We start from the raw sequence: 24,801 nt of genomic DNA on the forward strand, positions 1-24,801 counted from the left end.
GAAGGGGAGTAGTTTCTCTACCACCTCTACCAACTTTGTTTATGATGTAGTTAATATAGACTACAATGGTGAGTAGACAGTATGCAGAAAAAATGAGCTAAGAATTATTATCTTTGCAGTCTAATTCTTGCCCAGTGTCCCAAGCGTGTGTCCCAAAGGTTGAAGGGACTATTTGAAAGGATTGAGAATGTCCTTAGAATTGTAATGTTTAATAAAATACATCAGTGTGTGTTTTCTATAGGACTTTGCCATCAGATTGATGAATACGATCACCTTACTTTAAATTTTTGAAATAATTTGATTTAATCACCTTCTCTTTTGGTGTGGTTTCATTCAACAGTGACAGTATTTTTGCAGCTACTGTGTTTTAATGAAGAATGGTTAATCTAGCTGTTAAGAATTATGGATAAAATTGAATTTCCTTCCCTATTCATCATTTACATATCAAAATAATATTTATTATGGCAGAGATAGGGAAAAAAGTTATTGGGAGCTTGTCTGTGATTCTAATTTTGTGTATTCTTGATAAAGCATTTGAAATTTAACATATATTAAAATGATTAACATTTAAACATAGTCAAAATTTTATATAAACTTTGTCATGGGTATATTTGCTCAAATAAGGATATTCTGTGTATTGAAATTGTATGGCAATATAGCACATGATAACCAGAGGGACAGCCTGTTTGTCTGATGGTGACTTTACTCATTTTAACTAGAAATTGTGGTTCTGCGTAGCTATATCAAATTTTACCTTCCACCCCACCCCGGAACTGTTTAAAAAATGTTACTGATACTTGGGTGTAAGAACAGTGCAGTCGTATACATTTAAAGGCTAGCTCTTACAGGGCTTAGCTGTTGTAACCAAGCAATATTAATTCAGTTTCAGTGTGTTAGAAATCAGAAGTTTCACTATTTCATGCATAGATAATTTTTCAAAACACAAGTGTTGTTAATTTATAAATGTAAAAAATTCTTATTTGTAATTTAATTAATGTATCTACTTTCTAGTCTCATTTTGATAACTTTTCTTCTGAAGAATCCTTGTCAGATTTCTGGAAGTTGGCTCATAATATAAACATATCAATATGCTCCTTTTGATGTATGGATTGAAGTTACTTTTGGAACACTATTCTGTTCCTATATATATCAAATTAGAAGTATGATAGTCATGGTTCTGTTTTTGTAAGTGCTTAGTTTGTTCTCTGAAAAGCTACTAAAACTGGCAGGTGTTGGTGACAGAAAGTCCCTTTATATGCTCCATGTCTAAGTTGTTTCTGATGTTCTGAGAACATGTTTCTTCTCAAAGGGATACTAATAGATGAAGCAACCTCCAAAGAGACTACATGCACAGCCCCTTTTCTTTCCAAAGTTATTAAATTCTTGGGTTCTGAAAATTTTTAACCAAGCTGACCTGTGGGGTGAAGCATCCTCTCTTAAGCACCTACTCGTTGGAAAGAAAGTATGTATGTTTGTGTATATAGAAAGGTTATCTTCTGTAAGATTGAGTAGGTTGAAGACAGCAGTTTCTGCCCTGTGGACATAAGCAGGTTAAATTCAGTTGCCATTTTGCTTTTAAAGGGAAAGCTCATGGATATATTTATCTTTTACAGGTTTAGCTAGCGATTAAGGAGTCAAGTTTTTTTACTTTCACTGTTTCTTGAAAGCATCTGACAGCAAAGAGCTGTTCTCAACTTCAGCTGTAGCATCTGTGCTATTCTGTTGGCAATGCGTGCTAATGTCGTGCAGAGTGTCTACTATGCTCTGCTTGGGTTTTGAGCTAAAATCTAAGTGACTTATCCTGCGAGTGTGGGAATGCACAGTACAATTTATTATTTGCCAATGTATAGATTTATACTGACTTCAGAAACTCACGTCACTATTAAAGTATAGACAATTTTGTGTTTCAGACATGAGTAATGCTTAAATCTTAACTCCAACTTTTAAGGAGTCATGGGTTTAAAAGGGTTAATATGTTGTCTGACTGTTAAAAACATAGCAATCTATTTCGCTTTTTTTCTTATCTTAGAATAAAAACTAGTATATTTGGGGCACAATGTGGATCTATGGAAAAGGTTATCAGTGGCCTGGTATACTAAATTTCCGCACACGTTTCCAGTTCTCATTCTGCTCCAAACTGGGTCTAAATCAGAGGAACAGTGTACATGACCGAATATGTAAGTACTAACCTATGATACAATTTGTTTTCCTGCTCTCAAGCTGTTATGTATCCAGCTATACTTTCTTAAATGTGATGTAGGAGTTCAAAGAGGAAAATTAAAACATGAATAATATTTAAAGACAATGAAAGTATAATCACTGCCCATACTGTGATTGGTGTAGTATATAGAAAAGCATACCTGTTTTTTCTTTTCAATTAATTAAATGTCATAATTTTGTGATGTTGTTTGTGAAGAATTAACTGAATCATATATTGTATTCCTCTGAAGAGTTCTTGACTGTTAAATAGTCTCTCTTTTCACAAAAGAATACTAAGAAAATAGTGCTAAAATGTCTTACATAAGTGCCACTTAATTAATAATGAATATATTTCAAAAATAAAAAATTAATAAGCTAATAAATTATTGAACTCTGGTGGGATGTGTAATTATCAGCTTTCTGAAATCCCTACTGTCATGGATGGTGGACTTACTGCTACTCCTCCTCTCTTGTATTCAAATGCGCCCCTTGAAACCGGCTGACGTTTGTGCTTCTGGTTTTGTGGGGACTTTTATATTATGACTTGCCTGCAGTCTTCTGTGCACTTGCTGACAAGGCTTAGTTACTGCAGTTCTCTCTGTTAGGGGCTGTGATCAGTGGTTGATGCCTGATTTTGATAGAGATCATCTTAATAGTACAGAAACAGCAAGGCCAAGGCACAAAAGAGTTTTAATCAGTGAATCATTCTTTGGGAATCATAACATTGCAGAATTTCATAAATACTGGTAATTAATGTTTTCCATAGGAAGAAGAGTAGCTGAGAGAAGTAGCTTATTTGACCTCAGTAGCATGGAAGAATTTAAAATTATTTTCTAAAGGATAAATATGTAAACTTAAATAGAAAATTGGGTAGAATGTGCACCACACTGTCAGCAGTAGGTTCTTCAAGACTAACTGGATCTTTTGCTAGCTGGTTTTCTAGAAATAAATTCAATAAATGACCTTTTTAGGCCTGTATGAAAGTATTTACTGTAGTGCTAGATGAAAAATTGCAAGGTAAATGGGAAATTAGGACATAAAATGTAAGAGTACGGTAAAGAATTTCATAATGAACTAAAACCAAATACAGCTGAAATAGGAGCTGTGAGATCAGAAGTGTATTAGAATGCCTCAACAGTTGCACGTGCATCTAGTATTAGTATTTTTCATTAGCAAACTTAGCATCACAAGTAGTACTTTTTCTAGGGATACTTCAGTGTGACACAAGATTAGGTGTTATTGTCAGTCAAATACAGGATTGGAGTATCTGGAATGAGAATACTGAAAATAATTGAAATGGTTGGAAATGAGAGAGTCCAAAACGCAGGGGTTGAGGGCAGAACAATTTATTCTATGTATTATGCATTTATTATTTGAAAATTACTGAGAAGGACATCAATGTGCTAATTGATCAGTAAATGTACTTAATTGATGAAAGAAATACAGGGTTTGATATATCTGACAAGACATTTGCACTAACAATAGGCAAATATCATTGCCATTCAGGAGGATACTTAGTGGTACACTGTCATGTCTTGTTTGTGTTCAAAACAAATGAATTCAAACTAAAATGAGTGCAGAGAGCTGACAGTGTTGGGGGCGGGGGGAATGGGGTTTAATCTTTGTTATTAAGATGAAAAGACCAACGCTTGTTTAGGTTTTAAAACCTGCACTATACTTCCATGGGCAGAGAGTGAAATTGTGTGCCTTTAATAAAAAAACCAAAACCAACCAAACAAAACCTAAAAATCCCAGCCCAAAACTGAGAAAAATGGGGGGAAATATCCAAAACACCATAATTCCACTAAAAAAAATAATCTCAAAGGATTTTTTGAAAAGGTTTAGGTGTTCTTACTCCTTATGGTGCTAAAGTATTTGGTTTAGTAACCTAGAGGGTCAATTTTAACCTTCAGTTCTAATGTGTGGTTTGTGTGTAAATATTTTTAAGGCTTTCTGTTCTACTGGAAGTATATGCCCTGACTATCTTCGGTGCTTATGGCTGTTGTCAGTGAAGAACCCTTAAAACCCACCTCCTTTGTAAGGGTCACTTTTAAATTGTTTTATGTTCTTTTGGACTGTCTGTTCCCAGTACTGGGAAAGCAGGTATGTAATTTTGAATTGGAGCCAAAGTAACATCTTCATGGTTTAACAGCTTGGCATTCTTTTTGACCCCTGCTGTGTTTACCAGGAGGTTATACAGAGATGCTGGGCTGCCTTTTCCCTAGCTCTCTAGCAACCCTTACAGTCCATGAAATCTTCACAAGCCTATTATAGGTATTCTGAAAACGAAGAGTAGCTGTGCTGTAACAGTCAGTAGTCAGCTCATGTGTGCTACATTATAAATTATTACAAGTCAGTCTTTCAAGTCACGTTAAATATTTCACATAGATTAGAATTGTTATGCTTTTTGAAATTGTGGTCTCAGCAATGAATAGGGAAATAAGCACTTTTTCTGTATGTATTGGCTCCTTTTAACCCACTGATGATGAGGTGGTGATAGCCAATCTATGGACGTGCTTTTAATGCTTGGAGAGGTGCACGTATATGTGTGGAATGAGAAGGGAAATACGTTTTCACAGAGCTGTGTTGCCCATCAGCAAAATGTTTATAGAATCCAGGTGAACTTTTTAAAGCAAGCTTGTATATATCTGAAATATTTAAAAGTTTGCTATGCAAAATACTTGGGTGTCATTCATCATTATGTGCCCAGGAGAACTCTATTTGGGATTCTGCAAAATATTCCTGATTGTTAGTGCATAATAAATGGAAGTCTGGACTACAGTCAAACTGATACAGTGTCATTTGTTTAGATGAAATAGTTCTGTTCCCCCTTCCCATTTATCCAAGAACCACATCTGGTACAGGAGAGGGTTATCAGTTTACTGAGGCTTTATCCATATAGAATAGCATATAAAAGTAATATAATGAGAAATAATATTAACAGATTGAGGATTGGTTCCTTTTCTATTAATAAGTGTACTTCATCTTTTGATGTTGTCTGTAGTTTGGGAAAGTGTTTGGACCCATATCTACTTAATGACTACGCAGGAGACATCTGTGATGAAACTTAGTTTCAGTATGTGCATACTTTATATTAGGATGATAATAACTTCTCCATTTCAGATGGTGTTTTATTTTACATAACCACAGTCAGTAATCCAGGTTTTTACATTTATGTATTTTATATGATATTACTTTAAATGTCCCCATTGCTCTTATACTTTGACTTCCAGTTCACAGAAAGAAAATGTTACACATTTTACAGGAACTGTACTCAGTTTCTTTTCAATTCCAAATCTGAAAAGCATCAGATTTTAGGTACCTAAGAGGAGAGGAAGTAAGATTTTTTTTTTAGTAAGTATTAAATGCAGTTGTTGTTGTTATTTTATTCCTGATAGCTGAGCAGTGATCCCAACTGCCATAGCCGGCATAGCCAGGCTTCTACCAAATGTAGCAGAGCACTGTACATGACCTCTTTGCTGGCAGGTTAATCTGTCTGGGTCTCGGAAGGAACATGCATGGTATCTCACAGTTGAGGAGAGAATACCCTGTCACCTGTTAAGGAGGTTAACATTTGTGTCTGCTAAGAAATTTCTGGAAGGATTTTGCTTACATGAAGAATAAAACCTTTCACAAGAAACAGGATTATGTACAGCAATTTGTTGTTAGCTCTGTGTTAGTCTAAGATTTATGCTTTAACAATGTGTCTTGGAATTAAATTATTACATTTACTAAATTAAAGATTTAAATTAAATCTATTAAATTAATACATGTATTAAATTATCTCCATCTATTGAAAAGGTAAATTAAAAAGATCCATTAACAATTCTGAATCTTTCTTATACTGCTAGATATCATGTGAAGAACAAAAATGTCTGCTGGATCCTTGTTCATTTTGAGTGCTGAAATATTTGCACAGGTGTGTTTTTATGATAGTGTTTTCTATATTAGGTTGATTGGTCTATTGTGCTACCTGTTATCAGAGAGCCAGCTAGTAGAGGTGGGTAACGTTATTTGAACCTTTCCAATGAATAATATACGAAAATATGATTGCTCTAAATGTTGCAGTACAATTGAACTATTTTAAACAATGGACCAGTAGGAACCTGTATCTGCTTATTTGTTTGGAAAAAGGCTGAAAACTGGCCCAGAAAGGCTTTAGATGTTAGAGTGGCTTCGCAGTGGTGCTGGAATCCCTCTCCCTATACCCATATGCCCACGTTAGGTTCAGTCACATACCAGATCTCCTGTTCTCTGTTAGTTTGCTAGGGAAGAAGAGGACTGCCGCTGATCCAAGGAAAGGAAAAATAAATATTCTTTTCCTTCCCACTGCTGAGTGAAGGTACCATGACCCAACTTCTGAGGAAGTGTTTGAAACAGAGGCGCTGGGTGACTTAGGGCAGGACTCTGCCAGGCTGTATAGCGTGGCATGATGTGAAGTGTGAGGCTAATGTTTTTAGTGCATTGGTAATACAGCCATCAGTTATTTCAGTATCAACCCATGACTGGGATCATAACAACACTGTTATCAGTACAAACCTCATTTTTTCTGTAGACTTTTGCTTAGGTGACCATATGGGGCGGAGTAACCTTGGCTGGTTGCCAGATACCCACCAGCTGTGCTCTCACTCCCCCTCCTTAGCAGGCCAGCCAGAGGAAATAGGTTGAAAAAGCTGCTTCAGATGGATGAAGAAATAAACACATTATCTTGTAGGCCCAGAAAAGTAGGTAGAAAAGAGTTTATTGGCAATTTCCTGCTGGAGCCTGTTTCTGGCAATACAGTCGTATTGAAAATACAAGACAATTTTTTTCTGAGTGAATGTGCAATTTTGGGAATAACTTTTTCAGTTTTAGAAATAATCTGAATTCTGGCAAATGCATTGATTCCAACTAAGATGTTTCTCCCATTGCTTTTTTCTCTGTTGAAACGTTCAGGTAAGTAAAGTTTTTCTGACAACTTAGTAGTTAATCTTGGGGTCCAGAACTTTCTTGAACAGCAAAGCAATGATTGCTTATTGAGCTATCTACCAAAAAATTTGTTATACTCCACTGCAGATAGTATATGAGGCTGAAATTTTGAAATAGCAGAAGTAATTCATTGTGCTGAAGCTAGTTGTCAGCTGTTCTCTGAAACTGTGATGTAGTTTGCACACAGAGTTACATCTTTTGGCTAAAAATAATTTTAATGGAAAATGAAGGAATTTTAAGAAACAGCATTGGAATAGTAAATTTTGGCTACCAGGATCTGAGTTTTCTGTGCCGGTATTTAATCCTGCTTGCTCATAATGTTTCCACAGTATAACAGAATCATTTTAGAGACACTATCAATGTTAAGAGACCATGGACTGACCCAAAGTGCTTCATGCTGCCCAGGAATGTTTAGGCCAATCAAATGCATTTCCTATCTGTAAAAACTAGCAAGCTTAAAGACTTGTTATATGCAACAGTTTTAGAAAAATGAAGGAATTTGGCTAGCAGTTGCATTTCAGTTCAAGCATACCTTTTTCCCCTTCCACCTGGTAGGACTTAAATTAAATCTGCCATCAAGACATGTTTATACATTCATTGCATATTTACAAACGTAAACAGTAATCAGCTGAAGGTGGGGAATTTTTCCTTTGTAGTTAGTAGGGGTGGTATTATTTTCTAACACGTGAAAGAAACACAGCAAAATTCATAGTATTACTAAAGAAAAGAATAGCAGTTAGAAGTAAGCACATGAATAGGATCATCATGAGTAAGTAATTGTAAGTACAGATGTTTTTTGTGGTGGTGTTTTAAAAAAAATGTTAAATCATTTGGAGGGAACAGAATCTTTTGTGTTTCAGAATGAGCAAATTTAGTACAGATACATTTCCTAAGGAAAGGGATTTGTTGGTGGCTAAGCATGCAACAGAATAATACAGTAGTAACTGGTTGAAAAACTTTTAACAGCAAAAATAAAATACAGTATAGGGAAAGAAACTCTAACAATAAAATGCATGTTTCCTTAATTTTACATATTATTTTAACTTTGACTCTTCAGCTGAATTCATTCAAGAAGCACAATATACTTGTAAACCTGCCAATAAGTATCCATCAACAGGAGAAAATATTTTTTTTTGCATGTGTATGCATGCATATTGGGCAGGAAATACTGGAAACAAACCAAATACGTTATCCTCTGTGGTGGAGAAAAGCAGCTATATTTTTTCCAAGACTAATATACTCTCAAGTTACTTAATATTGTTTTCCCCGGTCTAATTCTCAACCACATCATGATACATTGCAATTTTGGCTTTTTTTCTTTTTTAATGAGTTCTGCAAATTCTTCTTGTATTTACCTGTAAATACAATGGCAGTAATGAAGGGGTTTCTCATCCCTAACTCATTCCCAAATTTATCGTTAATTCATTTTGAGTGTGTTCTGCATAGATTAGTAGCTGTGCAGGCATTATGCTGTTCTGCCTCTACTTCAGTGTATGCCTTCATGTGTGTCTGTGTATTAAATGGACAAAATCCTAAGGTTATGCTTTCCCTGACGCCCAGCAGAAGAAAGAGAATTGGTCACTACTTGCTGTGAGTGCTGTTGAAGAGTACAGTAGCCATGCTGTCTCTGGCAAGAGCAGTTTGCAGTTTCAGGCAGGTTTGTGGTAAGGTTTTTGGCAGACTTTTCTTGTAGGCTTTCGCTGAAGAGCAAGGACCAATGACAATAAATTGTAGCAACAGGAAGAAGTTATTTTGTCTGAGCTCATTCATTATTTGCTTTCCCTGTTTTGTATCTTAAAATAAAATAGTGTACGGGGTGGGGGATGGGGGGAAATTACATTCGTTTATTTTAGGTGAAATGCATTCTGCCCACATAAAGGTCAATTCTTCCATTTTTATTAGGCAAAGATCAGAACAGTAATATATGCAAAATGCAAAATTTGCCCTTCCAATGTTTATGGCTGCTGTAAAAAAGGAAACTAGAATATTTTTATGCCCTGTTGCGGGATACTGTGGGGGCCTCTGGAATCCTTTGGCCCATCTCCACCCTACAATTTTGCTGAGAAAGTGATTCGCAATTCTGAGTCTTATGATACACAGAAGTGCAGCCATTCATTAGCACTGCTTGCACTTGTCTGCGTGTTTACTTTTTTTTCATTGTTTTTCCAAAGACAGCCTAAAGGGACTAAGTTAGCGTACAGGATTTATGAAAGAATTGTGGCAGACTGATCTATGTTAATTTGCAGGTAGTTCCAATAAGCAGAAGTATCTGAAAACGGGACTTCTGTTGATTTGAGTGTCACCTCCCTGTGTACATTGTCCAATAAAGCATCCTCAAATGCTGCAGCTTTTCCCTGAGTGGGGGAAAATAGTACAATTTCGCTTCTCTTCTGAGCTATTTTCATTATATTTATGGGTAATTGGTACTTTTACTTAAACTGTCAATATGTGAATTTAGCAAAAAATAGTATTTTGTGAAACACTGGGAAATAATGAGCAAAACTGGGAGACAACATACTCCTTTCACTTTAGGAAAGATTAAAAAAGCAGGGAAGAATAGGGATGCTTAAAGTATGATCACACAAGTAGATCCAGATGTTTTGCTTTAATATTGCTCCAGCTGTTACTGGTCCTTGACTGAAACTCATCTGCTGAAGGTGGTTTGAAAAAAAACGTAAGATTTTGTTTTGAAGTGTAAGTATCAAAATGTTATGTAGCATCTCTGTTAGATGGAAAATATCCACCAAGGAAGGAGCAGTAGCAAGTCCAGGCTGGCTATACCTTAAATCACTACAGCTTCTTCATTATTGTATCTTTAAGTTTTGACTGGCTTCTTTAGTGATTTGAGAAGTAAACCAGGATTGTTTTCTTTAGGATCCACCCTCAGTTTTTAGCCACAGAAGCATTTCTACATTATTTCTGTTGAAAACCTAGTAAGTCCAGAGTGTTAAGTATTTTAAATGTATTACAAAGCTAGCTGTCCCATCCATTTGTCATGCATACAGTAGATCAAAAGTGATATATGGTTCCCAATTTAAAAATGTAACGAACAATCACTTTCCTGTATGTTTGTTACTCGTTCAAATGAGTACATTTTAGCTCTCTGAATTATTCCCTGTTATTTTTCTTACTTTCATTTGGAAAATTGTAATCTTTCTTCATGTTTTGTTTTATCCCTCATCTGCTAACTCTCTGCCTTGCTGAGACTAGCGCGGAATGGTCTTGTTTCAGTTTTTACATGATGTTTATTGAGGTTAAACTGTCAAGAAACTCTTGACAATATTGCACAATTTTCAGTATTACTGAACCCTGTCTTACACACTCTGCTAACAGAAGATATATATCTGATACTGAGTAGCAAACCAGACTTAAAAATCAAGAATTAATGCTTTTTAACAAAAAATCTTCAGTAGATGTTTCCAAAGCTTAGAGCTGTTTTAATGCAGGTTCTTAGGCATTGTAATACAACAGTAAATATATCTAAACAGTATCATTGTTTGGTTTGATAAACTGGAATAAATTTCTGATATTTTTCTTTACCCAGGGAAATTACCGCTTCATGAAACTTTTACTGGCTCGTAGAGGAAACTGGATGCAGAAGGACTTAGAGGATATGACACCATTACATTTAACTACACGTCACAAAAGCCCAAAATGTTTAGCTTTGTTGCTAAAACATATGGCACCTGGAGAAGTGGATACACAGGACAGAAACAAGGTAAAAATATGGCTTATTTTAAGACAAGACTTGTAGCAGCTTTAAAAATTTGCTGTTAGCAGACATCCTTCCTAACACTGGGTGTAGTGATTTTGCTCTGCACTGGGGCCACTAAAGTGGTGGTGATGTTGACACAGCTGTCTATAGGTGCTACCTTTCAGAACTATATGGTGGGTTAGCTTTTGCAAGCAGCCAAATGCTCACCCTGCTGCTTTGTCACTCCCCCTCCTCAATGGGACAGATGGAGAAAATAGGTGGAAAGAGCTCACAGGTTGATGTAAAGAGAGGGAGATTGATCACCAGTTACTGTCATGGGCAAAACAGACTTGATTTAAAGAAAATTATTTTCCTTTGTTGCCAGTTGAAATAGCTTTGTATAGTGAGAAACAGATGCAAAAATTAGAACATCACCTTGAAGCCACCACCACCACCTCCATCTGCCTGGCTCAACTTTACTCCTTCACTTCCACTCGCAAGGATGTTCCATGGGTAAAAATATCCATAGACTAAATCTGTCTGGTCAACTTTCCTTTTTTCTGTATCTCTGTAGGTAAAAATGGATAATTTTTAGAGTCTCCTAGTCATATGTGGCTTTCTGGCCTGGGGTAGAATGTGATAACATTTGTCAAGAAGGTTTTCAAACAGGGCAATAAAAAGTATCAAGTTGTTGTTGTTATCATTATTATTATTAAATGGACCAATTGGCAGCAGAAGGTCTGCTATCAATGCACATGCACTGTTACTTCCATGAGTGAATCATTTAGTGAGACGGATGTGATGATGAAGTTGATTGACATTCTGGCATAAGACTTTCATTTGAAGCAGAGCAGCAGTTAGTGACTTTGACATTTGTTTTGTGAATCTGCAGACTTCCTTGGGGAGAAAATGTAATCTTGACATCTTCAGAGCTTTACATTACTGCCGCCTTAGAATAAGTCCTTCAGACTAACTTTCTGTATCTGTAGTAACAACAGTTGCTTGAAAGGCCAGGAAATCTCCAGGTAACTTTCCTAGTATGTCATACAGTGCATATATCACTATGAGTTGTCTCACATCCCTTTGCAAAGTCAAGCCATGCTCTACCACATCAATAAAATTACCAGCCTGATTCAGAAGCACCCTGACTTCTTATAGCCTCAGGAAATAATCTACTGATATTTGTTAAAAAAGACTGTAATTAAAATGACTAGCCAGAAAAGACGATGGATCTTAAAAGGAAAGTGGTACAGTTCTTAAAACAACTGATTTATGAATACTCTTCATACAGAGAGGTACTGCCAGTCCACAATAATACCACAGTAACCTGTTTTAAAAGAAGGAATAGATATTTAGACTACAGTAACTATATTTTTTTTAGGTGCCTCAGATTAGTGTGGTTCTTAAGCTTGAGTGCTTAGCGATGCTTGATTTAAAACTGATGTGAAATGGTGGCCTCCATTAGCATTAGTAGTAGGATATGAGGAAGCATAGGACTTTCACACAGTCCTGACAGGCATTCTAGGTAAAGGATTTCTTGTTTCCACATATGTTTTGAACAAAACAGAATCATGCCTCTTGTTGGCATGCTTGATGCGTGTTCTGTTTGGGACATGATCACATTGCCTTCAGTAGACAGATTTCTAGTAATTATTGTGGACCTGTTAATCTGGGAACATCTGGTTTAGATTCATGTGCTGGCAGAGTTTGTGTCTCCTGAAATTTGAAAGAGACTTCTTTCAAAGAACCCAGAGAAATGAATGTTCCCTAAGCCAATTTTTTTCTGCAAGGATATAGTAACAAAGTGTGAGACACCGTGAATATAGATAGCAAAAGGAAGACCAAAAAAATTCATTATGTAACTACCATTGGCAAGGGTAGGCAGGGTATTGAATACAGCTGGAAGAGTTACTGATGATGGAGGCTTTTTAAGCATTGAGCAGGAAAGTCTCTTACGATTTGTAAGTGATCTTGGAACTGCTGCAAAAAATTCTGCAGGAGGCACTAATCTACCGCTGATTCAAATGTGAGTGCCCTGATCAAGTATATTTGGATCAGCTGATAACCAGTGTACCAGCTTGGCAAGGCTGGTCTTAGTGGAAATCATCATTATGTATCTAATATAGTGGGTTTTTATTCTACCAGAAGAGGACATAGTAAAAGAAGGGGACTGGACTTTCTAGTGATGTAACTGCTCAAATTCTGAAATCCTTATCTGATTTTATCATCTGGGAAGCAGGATAAGACAGCTGCAAGCCCAGTTTGCAACAAATGAACCTCTGTCCCTTCTGTACAATGGAGCTGAACCAGCCCATGCCCTAGCAATCAGCTGTTTGCCTTCCAGGATATTCTAACATGTGTCATGGAAACCCTGGCTATAACTACAGCAGTCGTTCCGGAGCGGTCATGCTGACTCCCTGACCATGTTAATTAATTAACAAAGGTATATGGAAACCAGCCAATAACTTTTAGGAACCTTGCCTGTTGTTTAGCAGATTTCCAAGGCAGTATTAAAGCATTGCCAGATTTCCCACAAAATGTAAAGCACTTTTATTGCAGTGCATGTCATGAGCGGTCACAGTAGCAAAGATGGAATTCAGGTTGATGAAAGGGTGTCTCAGGGACAGAGTCCAACATGTTTGACCCTGTTGGACACATAGCTTATTCGTTTATCTTACTGCAACTGTCCGTACTGGGACTGTCAGATATAATTCCTGAACATAGAACAACTGTCTTTTACATCTACTTCTATGTAGGCAACTGACTGAAAAGCAGGTTGTAGGTGACAGAAGACAGTAAATCAGGCTACAATGGCCTAATCAAAAGTTTTTGCTTTCATTGAAACTGTCAGTTTCTAGGGATACTGGTCAGCTCCACTTCAGAAATAACACTTGTTAACTTTTTACAAATTTCTACTGCTAGAAGTTTTTATTTCAATTCAAATCCCAACAGGCTACAATCGTTTGAACAAGCTTTCTGGTGCTGGGCTATATGTTGTTGTATGCAGTGTCGGTTACCAGACCTTTTCTTGCAGCTCCTCCAAGTCATGTCTTAGAATGAGCTCTTTTTCAGCAAACTACCAAATAGACAAATTATGTTACCATGGTACTAAACTAATAGCTTAAAGCAACAAACACAAAAAACAGATCCTTTTTGCCTTCTTTCTTTACAGAGACGTTAAGGATACGATAGTGAACTCTTATAGTGAACTTCAAGGGTGTTAATCCAGGGTATCATAGGCTTATACACTAATGTCCCACAGCAGATATTTCTCTCAATTTTCAAATCAAAGTGCCATGTAATATTTTGCAGGGGCGAGGGGGGAAGCAAGATGGGAAATAGAATTTGTTCAGTATGTTACAACCCTCTGTTACTTGGCAGTTGGGAAAGATGTGTCTGATAATATTGGTGTATTAACAAGTATTTTAGTTGTGCTGTTTAAAAAACACACACACACTGGTTTGCTTGTGTAATTATGAGCATCAATAACGCCCTTAGAAAGCCACTGGCAGTCTGTAATTGGCAGTAGGAGCATGGATTGCCTTTTGATGTTTTCTTGGACTGCCATGGGTTGGTGGGTGTTTGATTCAGTAATACTCAACCTCATAATTCTGAGTGAACAAGGACCATGTAGAAAGTCAAAACCGTTGCTCAAGATGGATGCAAGTCCAGTGTCAGTATTCTGTGCCATCTTCCTCTACTGGAGAGTAATCTTCTTATATGCTTCTGCATTGATTTGTGTTATTCCAAGAGATCTCAAAATTTAAGAGGGACCAAATAATTACTGCAGTTGTTCTGTAGTGCAGCCTCTGGTGCTGAGATCATTCTAACTTGGACATGACTGCTTAACACCAAGCTCAGATACTTTCTCCAGATCTGAAATTGCTGTACCTGATGGCATTGCCCTGTTGGCTGGCTAAGTAGCATGGACAGTATTCTCCTGACATAGTCCAAGAAATCCTCATACAAAGCAATTAATCTTCTACCAGAAATACTTATATTCCAAACATAAGGGCTTCCCAGTGTGGGTCTCATGTAAGATGGTGTAGCTTAGACTTAATTCAGACCTCAGCAGCAAAGATGTGTGAGTATCTACCCTTACTCAGGTAGATGAGCCTCTTGTTCAGTTTTGTTTAAAGCCTGTTTTCCACTGATTTGGAGTTGTCACCCACCCTAGGTACATGTGCTCCATTTTCTGTCAGTCCTTTTTACTGAGGTGTAACAAAAGTTTGCTCATTTGCCGGTTGTTTAAAGCTGGTTTTGCCTGTGGTCCCTCCCCTCTGCTCAGCACTGGTAGCACCACAAATGGAATGCAGGGTCTGCTTCTGGGTATCAAGTACAGTAAGGGCATAGACATACTGGAGCAAGTCCAGTGGAGAGCCACAAAGATGATTAACAGATTGGAGTCTCTGACCTCAGGGAGAGGCTGAGACCTGCAAATGTTTAGCCTGAAGAAGAGAGATCAGGGGTAATTTTACCAATGTATATAAATGCCTGATGGGAGGCTGTAGGACCCAGACTTTTCTGAATGGTCTCCAGTGAACAGATGAGAGGCAATGGGCACAAGCTGAAATATAATAACTTCTGTTTAAACCTGAGAAAATTATTTTTTTTTTAACTGTGAGGAAGGTCAAACTCTGGAACAGGTTGTCCAGAGAGGTTGTGGGGTCTCTTTGGAGATAACTACTAATCTGACTGGACAGTGTCCTGATCAACCTGTTCTAGTTGACCCTGCTTTGAGCAGAGTTGGACTAGGTGATTTCTTTCATTCTGTGAAAATATAATTCAATCATATTTCAGGTTCTAACCAACTTTAATGTTCATCTTTTAATCATATGTGAGTGCATTTGTAAAACTTGAGAATATTGTCTTCCAGCAAACTGCATTGCATTGGAGTGCCTACTACAATAACCCAGAGCATGTGAAACTTCTCATAAAACATGATTCAAATATTGGAATCCCTGATATTGAAGGAAAAATTCCACTTCACTGGGCAGCTAACAACAAGGACCCTAGTGCAATTCACACAGTGAAATGTATTCTGGTAAGAATGTCTATTATATATATAACACTTTCTGTATTTGTTACTTCAATAGAATTTTTTTATTATCTTGAAATTTATCATTTTAGTCCACAGACTCTTTGAGAATGAAATAATTTGCTTTTCCTAATATCCATAATTTTGTAAGAAATCATCTTAAATATTTTTCCTCTCTTAAGAGGGATTTCTTCAAAGTTCTATAGGTCGATATCTTTGTTCCAACTCATGGACTGTAAAATTTCTCTTAATTAGTTTGAAGTGTGTAACTATTCATTAGGGGGTATGGGAGGGAGGAAGGGGTTGCAAGTTCTCCTAGTTAAAATGGCCAGTCACGTGACTCATCTCGGTTGCATCTCACACACAGATTTTTGTTGCGTGTCTTCATTATTTGAAAGTTTATTTCTAGTTATAACTGTACTGACAAGTCTAATTTAATTTTGTCTTTCAAGTCAGAATTCTGGGAACTATTTGATCAATTATCAGTCAGCATATGATCAATTTATTGAGAGGCTTTCAAAATGTTTTTGTGTATGGATTTAATACTTTTTCCTTTATGGCATATTTTCTCTTTCTGCAGTATTTCAGTTCCATTTTCTACACTGACAGTTATAATGAGTAGAATGAAATCATGTGCTCAGCTTGATTTTCATCTTGATTTTTATTCTGTGGAAATCTCTGAAATTCACTAACATGGAAAGATACAGAAGTCTCAATTGAATATTTCTCCCATTACAGCAATCTCTCTATTATCTTTGTCTTTCAAAGGTCTTTCAGAACTAGACACATATTGATTGTAAGCTAACTACAATGACTTATATGTCTGTTTCCCTGATTAGCTTGCAAGTTGAGAACTAGTGTGGCATATTAAAATTTGCTTTGCTTTTCTCCAGATCACATTGATAATTTTACTGTTACTGATACTTTTTTTTTACAATGAAAATAGTTTTTGAGAAGTTTCCAGTGTTAAATTAATGCGATTTTATTTCTGTATTACTTCTGTTTATTCAAGTTATTTGTAATTTGATCTAAGTTTTGAAATAATTTGTCACAAACAGAATTTTGTCTCAAAGTTTTAGTTTCTATATACCATCTAATTTTCTGCCACATTAAGAAATAAATTTTCTGAAAAGTAGGTAAGGATTACTGTATTCAGATACAGACTTTTTCAAACATTAGATAGTCAAGGTGAACGTTGTGGGTCGGTCCCAGCCAACAGCCTAACACCTGCACAGCCACTCACTCACCCCTCTCTTACAAGACTGGGAGAAAAGAGAAGGAAGGCAAGAACTCTCATGGATGAAGATAATGACAGTTTAGTATAGAAAGCGAAAGTTGTATGCAAAAAAGGGAGCTTATTCTCTACTTTCCATCAGAAGGCAGATGTTAACCACTCCCAGGAAAGTGGCAAAGGAGCTTCAGCGTTCATAATTGTTGCTTTGGAAGACAAACAGTGTAGCCATGATATCCCCCCTGCCCCCCTCCTTTCCTTGAGCTTTTTTTAGCTGACCATGATGTTATATCAATGAATATTGCTTGGGTCAATTTGGGTCAGCTGTCTCAGCTGTGTCCCATCCCAATCTCTTGCCCACCCCAGCCCACTCACTGAGGGGAGCAGGGCAGGGCATGAAAAAGATAAATCCTTGATGCTGTTGAACCACTATTCAGTAACAGCCAGAACATGGGCGTGTTATCAACAGTTCTAATCACAAATACAAAGCCCAGCACCATACCTGCTGCTGCGAGGAAAATTAATTCCATCCTAGCCAGGTGCACTATAAAAGGTAAAAAATACCTGTCTCCTTACTGAAGGTGTTCTCAAAGATTCTCTTTAGGTAATACAGAATGATGATCATGTCTAGTTTTTTTGATTCTTTTCTTTTTAGCACTGACAGTTAAAAGAGTATTCCTGATTCCATCTAGCCTTTTTCGTGCATCAGTTAAATTGTTTATATTCCAAATAGTTACACCTGTATATGCTTGTTGATGGAGGAAGATAATAAAAGCAATTTAGCTTACAAAATATGCTGTAAACGTTGATGATACAGAAACATTGTTGCTAGGTAGATTAAACATGTTGTTGAGTATAAATACCTTTTCTTTTGGTGGTGGTGCCTCTGAGTTTAATCCTTTAGTAAGATCTTGTTTTCCCTCCAAACTGAAGTGTTTCTTCATAGATATCTGCCTAGCAGAGTTTCTAATCTTCCCCTCATTTCTATAGTTGCATTTTGCCGTATAACTCTATTCCAGATCTATTGCTCAGGCATCACCTCTGATTCTCATTCTTCTCTAGGTCTTCACATCCAGATTAGCATTACAGTTTTTCACATTGTTTCTGCATGGTACTTCTAATATATGTACCCATACAATTAAAATTTCTATCATCTTGTGTCTTAACTTACATAAGTGCATTTCTAAGTTCACAAGAATATTGTCTTGTAGTGATAGTGCAGCAGGCCGACAACTCTGTCACTGTTGCCTTTCCATTTTCATGACTGCATCCAACACAAGCCATTTGTCCTTGCTTTCATGATAGAGTGCTATAAGCTGTAAGCTATGTGCTGGTGCTCAGGTAGCAGTCAGATATTGATATTTACTGCTGCTCAGTCTACATTGGCAGCCTTTGTTGCCTGCTGACTAAGTTATGAAAAACAACACTGCTGTTGTTTTTCTCATGTTATCTTTGACACTCTGGCAGAATTCCCCAGAAAATTATATTTCTCTAGTGTCCTACTCAGAATTCTTCAGTGCTGCTTTACAAAATCTTGAGAAGAGTTAAGCTGCTGGGTTTTATTGAGACCACGGTCTATGATACTGAAAAATACTGTATTGTTTTTCCATGCCATCTGGTTGTGTCCATTCATTGTCTCCTGTTTATAAATTCCTAAAATTAAGGGTCATCTTTCTGTGTGCTGTTTTTTAGTACTTAGCTGAGGGGAGAATGTCAAAATAAACAATACTGAAAAGAGCCCAACTGATTGCTAAAGAAGTAGGTTGGGTTTGCAGGGGTGACAGTTATGCACACATTGGTTATATCTTATATTGAAATCTGTGAAATACAGTGAAAATGGAACCTATGACATATTTAGAAAGTAAACATGTGAAGTAGAGAGAAACTCTGATCGGGAGGTCCTCTCATAGTCAACTTCCTTTTCCACCTTTCCAGATTCAGCAGTGCTTGGTTACATGAAAAACTTTGGGAAGATTTAAGGAGAAAAGAACAGAATAAGGTTCCATTAATATGATGGAAGCAACTGCTTAGTACTCTGTCTATTTTGTATCTCTTCTCTTTATTTATTCTTCATGGTAAGAGACATGATATTTACTTATTACAACACTTTCCATTATTGCCTACAGTTCCATTATTCTAATGACTGCAGAAAAATGTGTGTCTTCTGTGTATTGTGCTTAAAATATTAGTATAGTATGACAGTTTAATTATAGCTAGTCTTACAACAAAACCACTTTAAATCCAAAGAAATTATATTCCTGAATGTATACAAAATACAAAATTTTAGTTTAAGTGGCCAAAAATTTCAAAACACAAGTACTTTTAGACTAGAATATAAGTAGTGGCTTTGTCATTAAAAGATGCTTTACCACTTTGCAAAAGCAACACTTTTGATAATGAGGATATGTTCTGGGCAACATCAGGGACTTTGAGCCAGGAGTTCTAGGATTCATGTATTTAATATGTTGTTGTGCTTTTAGAAGGCTTGAAACTTAGCTATCCAGGTTACATCAGTACGTTACAGGTAGAGTGAAGAAGCATTTGGTTTCCTGTTTGTCCATTTTGTTCAAACAGGTTTTCCTTTGGTGGAGTTAGAATTTCAGTAATAACTTCTGTGCATGTCATCATTCATTTTTAGTCATTTCTTAAAAGTGATTCTCATAAAGATCACTTCTGAATTGTAGCAGTGGACTCTATACTCCCCCTGCTGAGCTCTTCGAGTAAACAGAAAGTAAGCATATTATCAGTTAGCTTTCTCTTGAGAATTATTAAAGCTGGGGAAGAACGTAAAACTTCACTTCTCAATGTAGTGGCTCAGATAAATACTTTTGAATGCTTATTAAAAGAAATGTTACTCATGCTTTGGTTATTGTGGTTTGTGCACGTAACAACGTTAACTTTGATTGTATTTTTAGTTGAGATTCATATCTACCAATTTTTTGTTTTTAATAATTATTTGTTGTTGCACAAGTGGCTAGATACAGTAATGAACTACAGTATGTTTCAAGTATGTTAATTTTTTTCTCTAGCAAAACATGGCTATCTACCGATATCTGAAATTGATGTGGTCTTTTATATGTGAGACAGGCAACGTAGCATTTACATACAGAATGTGAAGTATGTAAATGTTTAACTTCAGAAAACTTAAGTTAATCAAATATTAGGAGGTTTAAGTCGACACTGTTAGAAAGTAAGACAGTAAGAATTCAAGAATCAGGGCATTGCAGAGTTCAGTTTACTACTTCAGTATTAATTTGACCAGATTGCACTTCCGAAATACGGTTAAATGTAGCTCTAAAAGTGAGGTTTGAGTTGTTGGGTTTTTTTTTTTTTCTATTAAATAGAACATACAGAATGTACAAACTTTGTCAATTCATTTTGTAGACAAACCACATCTCTGGAATTTCCTGACCTTCTGCTTCTTGATTTATTATTCCCAATGTTAGATGTTAATTTTCTAGGTAATATTTACTGCATTTCAAATAATGCAAATACAAGTGATTTTATGGCCTATTTGTGTGCCTAGTGAAGTTGGTAGGAAAAATTGCAGTTAGTTTAGTGAGGAAGGGATTAGGAACTTGCTTTAACTGCTAACAAGCTGCAGGGATCACAGTCTCTCCCTCCTCCTTCATAAGTATATTGTAAGATACAGTGTGGCTCTATTTTCAGAAGGATTGTTTTTCTTAATTATCATGGTTAAAATCCACTCTAGTGTTGGAAGTTTAAAATCTCAGGACTACATTCTCTTTTTTCTTTTGCACAGGGTTCCCATGACTTCAGTGAATTGTTCTGAATTGTTGGTGATAGAGCAGCAGACTTACTATCTACAGTTTATTTAAGCTCTTGTTTTGACATTCTGCTTCTGCTGTACGTTTGGTGTCCTGCATCCTGAATTTCTATTGTTTTATTATTTACCGTTTTTCTTTAGAGATACCTATTTTTTCAGGAAAGTGAAGTTTAAAGTTTGTATTTCATTGGCCTTTATGATATTTGCAGATATTTGGAGATCTCTGGAACACTGTGATGATGTTCACTTGTACCTGTTCTGTTCTTTTGTCTGAGAAAGAAAGTAATGAAGAGAAATCTGTCTAGAAAAAAGTTGATGAGAGGAAATTATCATAATATGAAATTAGATAGCTAGGGGCCTTATGTGAAAGTAATTTAGCATGTTTTTAAAGAAAATGTGATGAAAAGTCAAGTTATATCTATTAATTCCTACATTATTTGATCAAATGACTAATCACAATACTTTAGAAGGTTTTTTTACTCAAAATTGAGCCCATTACAAGTAGATGCATTCATTAGAAGTTCTCTCTAATTTACTTCTATCCTGTCAGCTAGAGACCTTGACATCTCCTTTAGAAATACTCTAAGTCATGTGGTTTGAAAATGCTGTAAAAGTATAATGAAAGGCATACGATTAACTTGTGAAAAAAGAGGAATGTCCTAGAAGAAAAATACAAAGATATATATGTTGTGTTCAGCTTAGGAAATCAAGTAAGAAGATCTAGTTATTTTTACAAGTGTCTGAGTTATTCTTTCAAAGATCTGTGTAAGGAGCCACTGGCACAACAGACTGGTAAAACTGTAAGTTGTGTATGAAAATCAGATCTTATACAAGTAAGTATAAAAAAAAATTCCGTAAGAAATACTTGAAGATAGCCTATACTGTAACAAAAGTATTTGATTGTAGGGCTGTATTCTACTGAACAAGGACGGTTTATCTATTTATTATAAGACTAAAAAAAAAAAATCTGTAAAGAGTATATAGTTTTCCTCTTCAACTTAAATATATTTTTAATCTTGTATATATATATTTTTTTTTAAGGAAGCTGCACCTACAGAATCTCTGCTTAACTGGCAAGACTATGAAGGACGAACTCCCCTTCATTTTGCTGTTGCCGATGGGAATGTAGCTGTTGTTGATGTCCTAACCTCCTATGAAGGCTGCAATGTGACATCTTATGACAACTTGTTTCGAACTCCCCTTCACTGGGCAGCCTTACTTGGTAAAATGAACAATGCTGAAGTCCTTTAATATTTAATTGACTGTGGTGTTTAACCTTTGTCTCTGATTTTTATTTAATTCCAGCCGAGCGTTATGCTGACTGATCTCTTAGATCAATACAATAGAAACAATAGTAGTTTCTGCTAAATCAGGATTAAAGTTTGTGTGTAAACTGGGGGTTTTTAGCTTCAGTCTCCAAAGCATTGTAAAATGCACTGCTTCAGCAGGCGATATACCAGCATGTATGCCAGACAATCCATTGGGGTGCATGAAGGAAACATCAGAACTTCTGTTTATGTTATTTTTAATCTGAAAAAAATAAGATAGATTGATGATATCACCCTCTCTTGGTCCATATGTAAGATGGTCATGTAGAGTTTGCAAGGTGTCCTGAGGGAAGTGAGTGCTCCACAACATGGAGGGGTTGACAGTGGCATCATTGCTCATTTGTGTGTACTGCAGTTTACATGTGCCCAGTTAAGTGGATTTATGTGTTATACTATCTAGTTTTTACTAAACTACTCCTCAGAAAATAGACAGGTAACTTAAAAAGATTCCCACAAAGAAACAGCAGATAATCTGATAATGCCAGCACAAGTGAACAAGAAAATGGCAGAGCTGACACTTTTCCTACTCCTAGTACAAGCTCTTCATCAGATACATTTTGACAATCTAATCAGATCTGACAATAAGTTTTATTCAGATAAAGGGGTTTCTTTCTGCTCAGATTGCTGCTCTGAGACTCAGGTGCTTGGTAAATTATAACTCTGCATATATTAATTTTGCATAGTTTGATTTTACAGGTTACAAAACTGGATCTTTACAAAACAGGTAAAAACCAGATTAAATATAGTCCAAATACAGGAAAACAACTCATTAACTGACAAGCACAAAAATAATATGATTTAGAAAATTGACCTCCTATTTTCCGTTTCCTATGTACAGGGGAGAAAAATAGCCACCATGTACATACCGGATAAAAAGAAAGAATCTTCAAACACTTTCTCTCCCCTTTTAATGGCTTCATCCCCATGATCCTTTGGGACGCTGCTGACAAAGAATGCAAATAGAAGAATCGGATTGCTCACTGGAGCAAGTTACTGCAATTTCAGTGACAATATACATGTAGTCTGATTATGTTTACTTTAAAAAACAGAAAGAAGGAAAGAATGTTATCAGATTTGCATTTGCATTCAAGTAGGGATATTGAATTTTTACAGAGAAACTGTGAAACATTTTAAGTGTTATAAGATTGATCTCCCAAATAAATAGTTGTTATCACTTTGTTCTGTCCAAGAAACAAATTTTATTGTGTTTTTAAATTGATTGTATTTAGGAGAGTTTTGTCTGTTGGAAAAATGGATTGTCTAATCAATGTGGACTAAAGGCGGGAGATGTGCCAAGACCTCCAGCATCCTTTGTGAACTTGATGAGGTCTCTAGGTGGCATATGCCCATGGGGAACTTCTGATTGGTAAATTATGATTAATTTTTAGGGTTCAGTTTTTAAGTTAGATGCTGTATAATAGATTTCAAAGACTAAAATGTTAATAAATTGGCTAACAGTAGGAGGTTTTAAGTAGAGCATGGATACAGCCTCAAATACCTTGTTAAAGGTGATGGGTTGCATGTGACTGCATCTTAGAGCATTATTGCCCCTGTTACTTTTGCTTCAGCCAAGTTACATCTCTTCTAAATAAAAGTATTATAGAAATCGCAGTTCTTGACCTCAAGAACTGAGTTTTAATGTTTACAGTAATATCCAAGTGAGATCCATCTTTGCACCAATTTATTGCCTGTTGCAACCAATATAAATTTTTTTTCAACTCCCTCAAGTCTTCTTTCTCACAGATAATTTAGCTAAACTTCCTGTCCCAATTATAGAGTTCAGTTACCCTTTTTCTAGTTGTGTATCCTGAAAGTTCAGGCAGCTTTTTTTCCAGGCTCAGTACTCCTATGGATTTCCTGCTGGGATTGCACTCAGAACCAACTTCTTCCAGTGCACTTCAGTTCACTTCTTAGAGTCTTGAGATGGGAGGAGCACAGCAACGTTACAGCTCCTCTTTTTGGTGTTTTTTTGGTAGAAAGGGACAGAATGTTGTAATGTTCTGGGTCCTGGCTCATCTGAATGGCTGAAAGGAAAGAGGAACCTTCCTGTACACCCTAAAGTCTTTAGAGAAAAAGAGCCCCCACATAGCTGTTTATCCTATTTGACCCACGTTGACCATTTCCTCTTTTTTTTCTGATACTTCTATACAGAGAAAGTCTGAAAGTGTCATTCCACAAAAGAAGTCTTGCCTAGTCCTCCATTTCTTAGGTTTTTAAAAGCTACAGGCCACAACTATTACACAGCTTCATTCTGTAATTGTTGGTGTTTTCATTAAAACGAAGTCTACTGCTAGTGGAAAGGTTTCCTCATTTTTTTTCCATTTATTCTGAAGTAATTTAAGTCAACTATGCAAAAGTAACAAGCTACAAAATTGATTGTTTTCCCCACATGCAAGATACTGGGAGAGTAAAAAGTACTCTGTAAAGTCAGAGTATTTGAATGTAGTTTATGCCTTGTATTATCTTTTAAAATACCAAATCATTAAGATATTCTGAGCTGCATATGCCTGCAAAAGAAAGCATATGAAATGATCAGTTGACTTTAGTGGCAATTTA

At 36.2% G+C, this 24,801-nt stretch overlaps 1 protein-coding gene across 8 annotated transcripts in view; it reads left to right on the forward strand.

Annotated features, from left to right (window-relative positions):
- The window catches only part of INVS (inversin), a 98,545-nt gene that overhangs the window by 33,587 nt on the left and 40,157 nt on the right, over nucleotides 1-24,801 (forward strand). For 5 of the 8 annotated variants that reach the window (XM_056330430.1, XM_056330431.1, XM_056330428.1 and 2 more), the window contains exons 4-6: nucleotides 10,712-10,885; nucleotides 15,738-15,905; nucleotides 21,959-22,139. In XM_056330430.1, the coding sequence (XP_056186405.1) occupies nucleotides 10,712-10,885; nucleotides 15,738-15,905; nucleotides 21,959-22,139 (523 nt within the window). Of the gene's footprint in view, nucleotides 1-2,043; nucleotides 2,178-6,077; nucleotides 6,119-10,711; nucleotides 10,886-15,737; nucleotides 15,906-19,065; nucleotides 19,206-21,958; nucleotides 22,140-24,801 lie in introns of those variants that run through there. The other 3 variants (XM_056330434.1, XM_056330433.1, XM_056330435.1) reach the window with 3 other exon arrangements.

The sequence above is a fragment of the Falco biarmicus genome, chromosome 3 (assembly GCF_023638135.1).
Source record: "Falco biarmicus isolate bFalBia1 chromosome 3, bFalBia1.pri, whole genome shotgun sequence".
Lineage (NCBI taxonomy): Eukaryota > Metazoa > Chordata > Aves > Falconiformes > Falconidae > Falco > Falco biarmicus.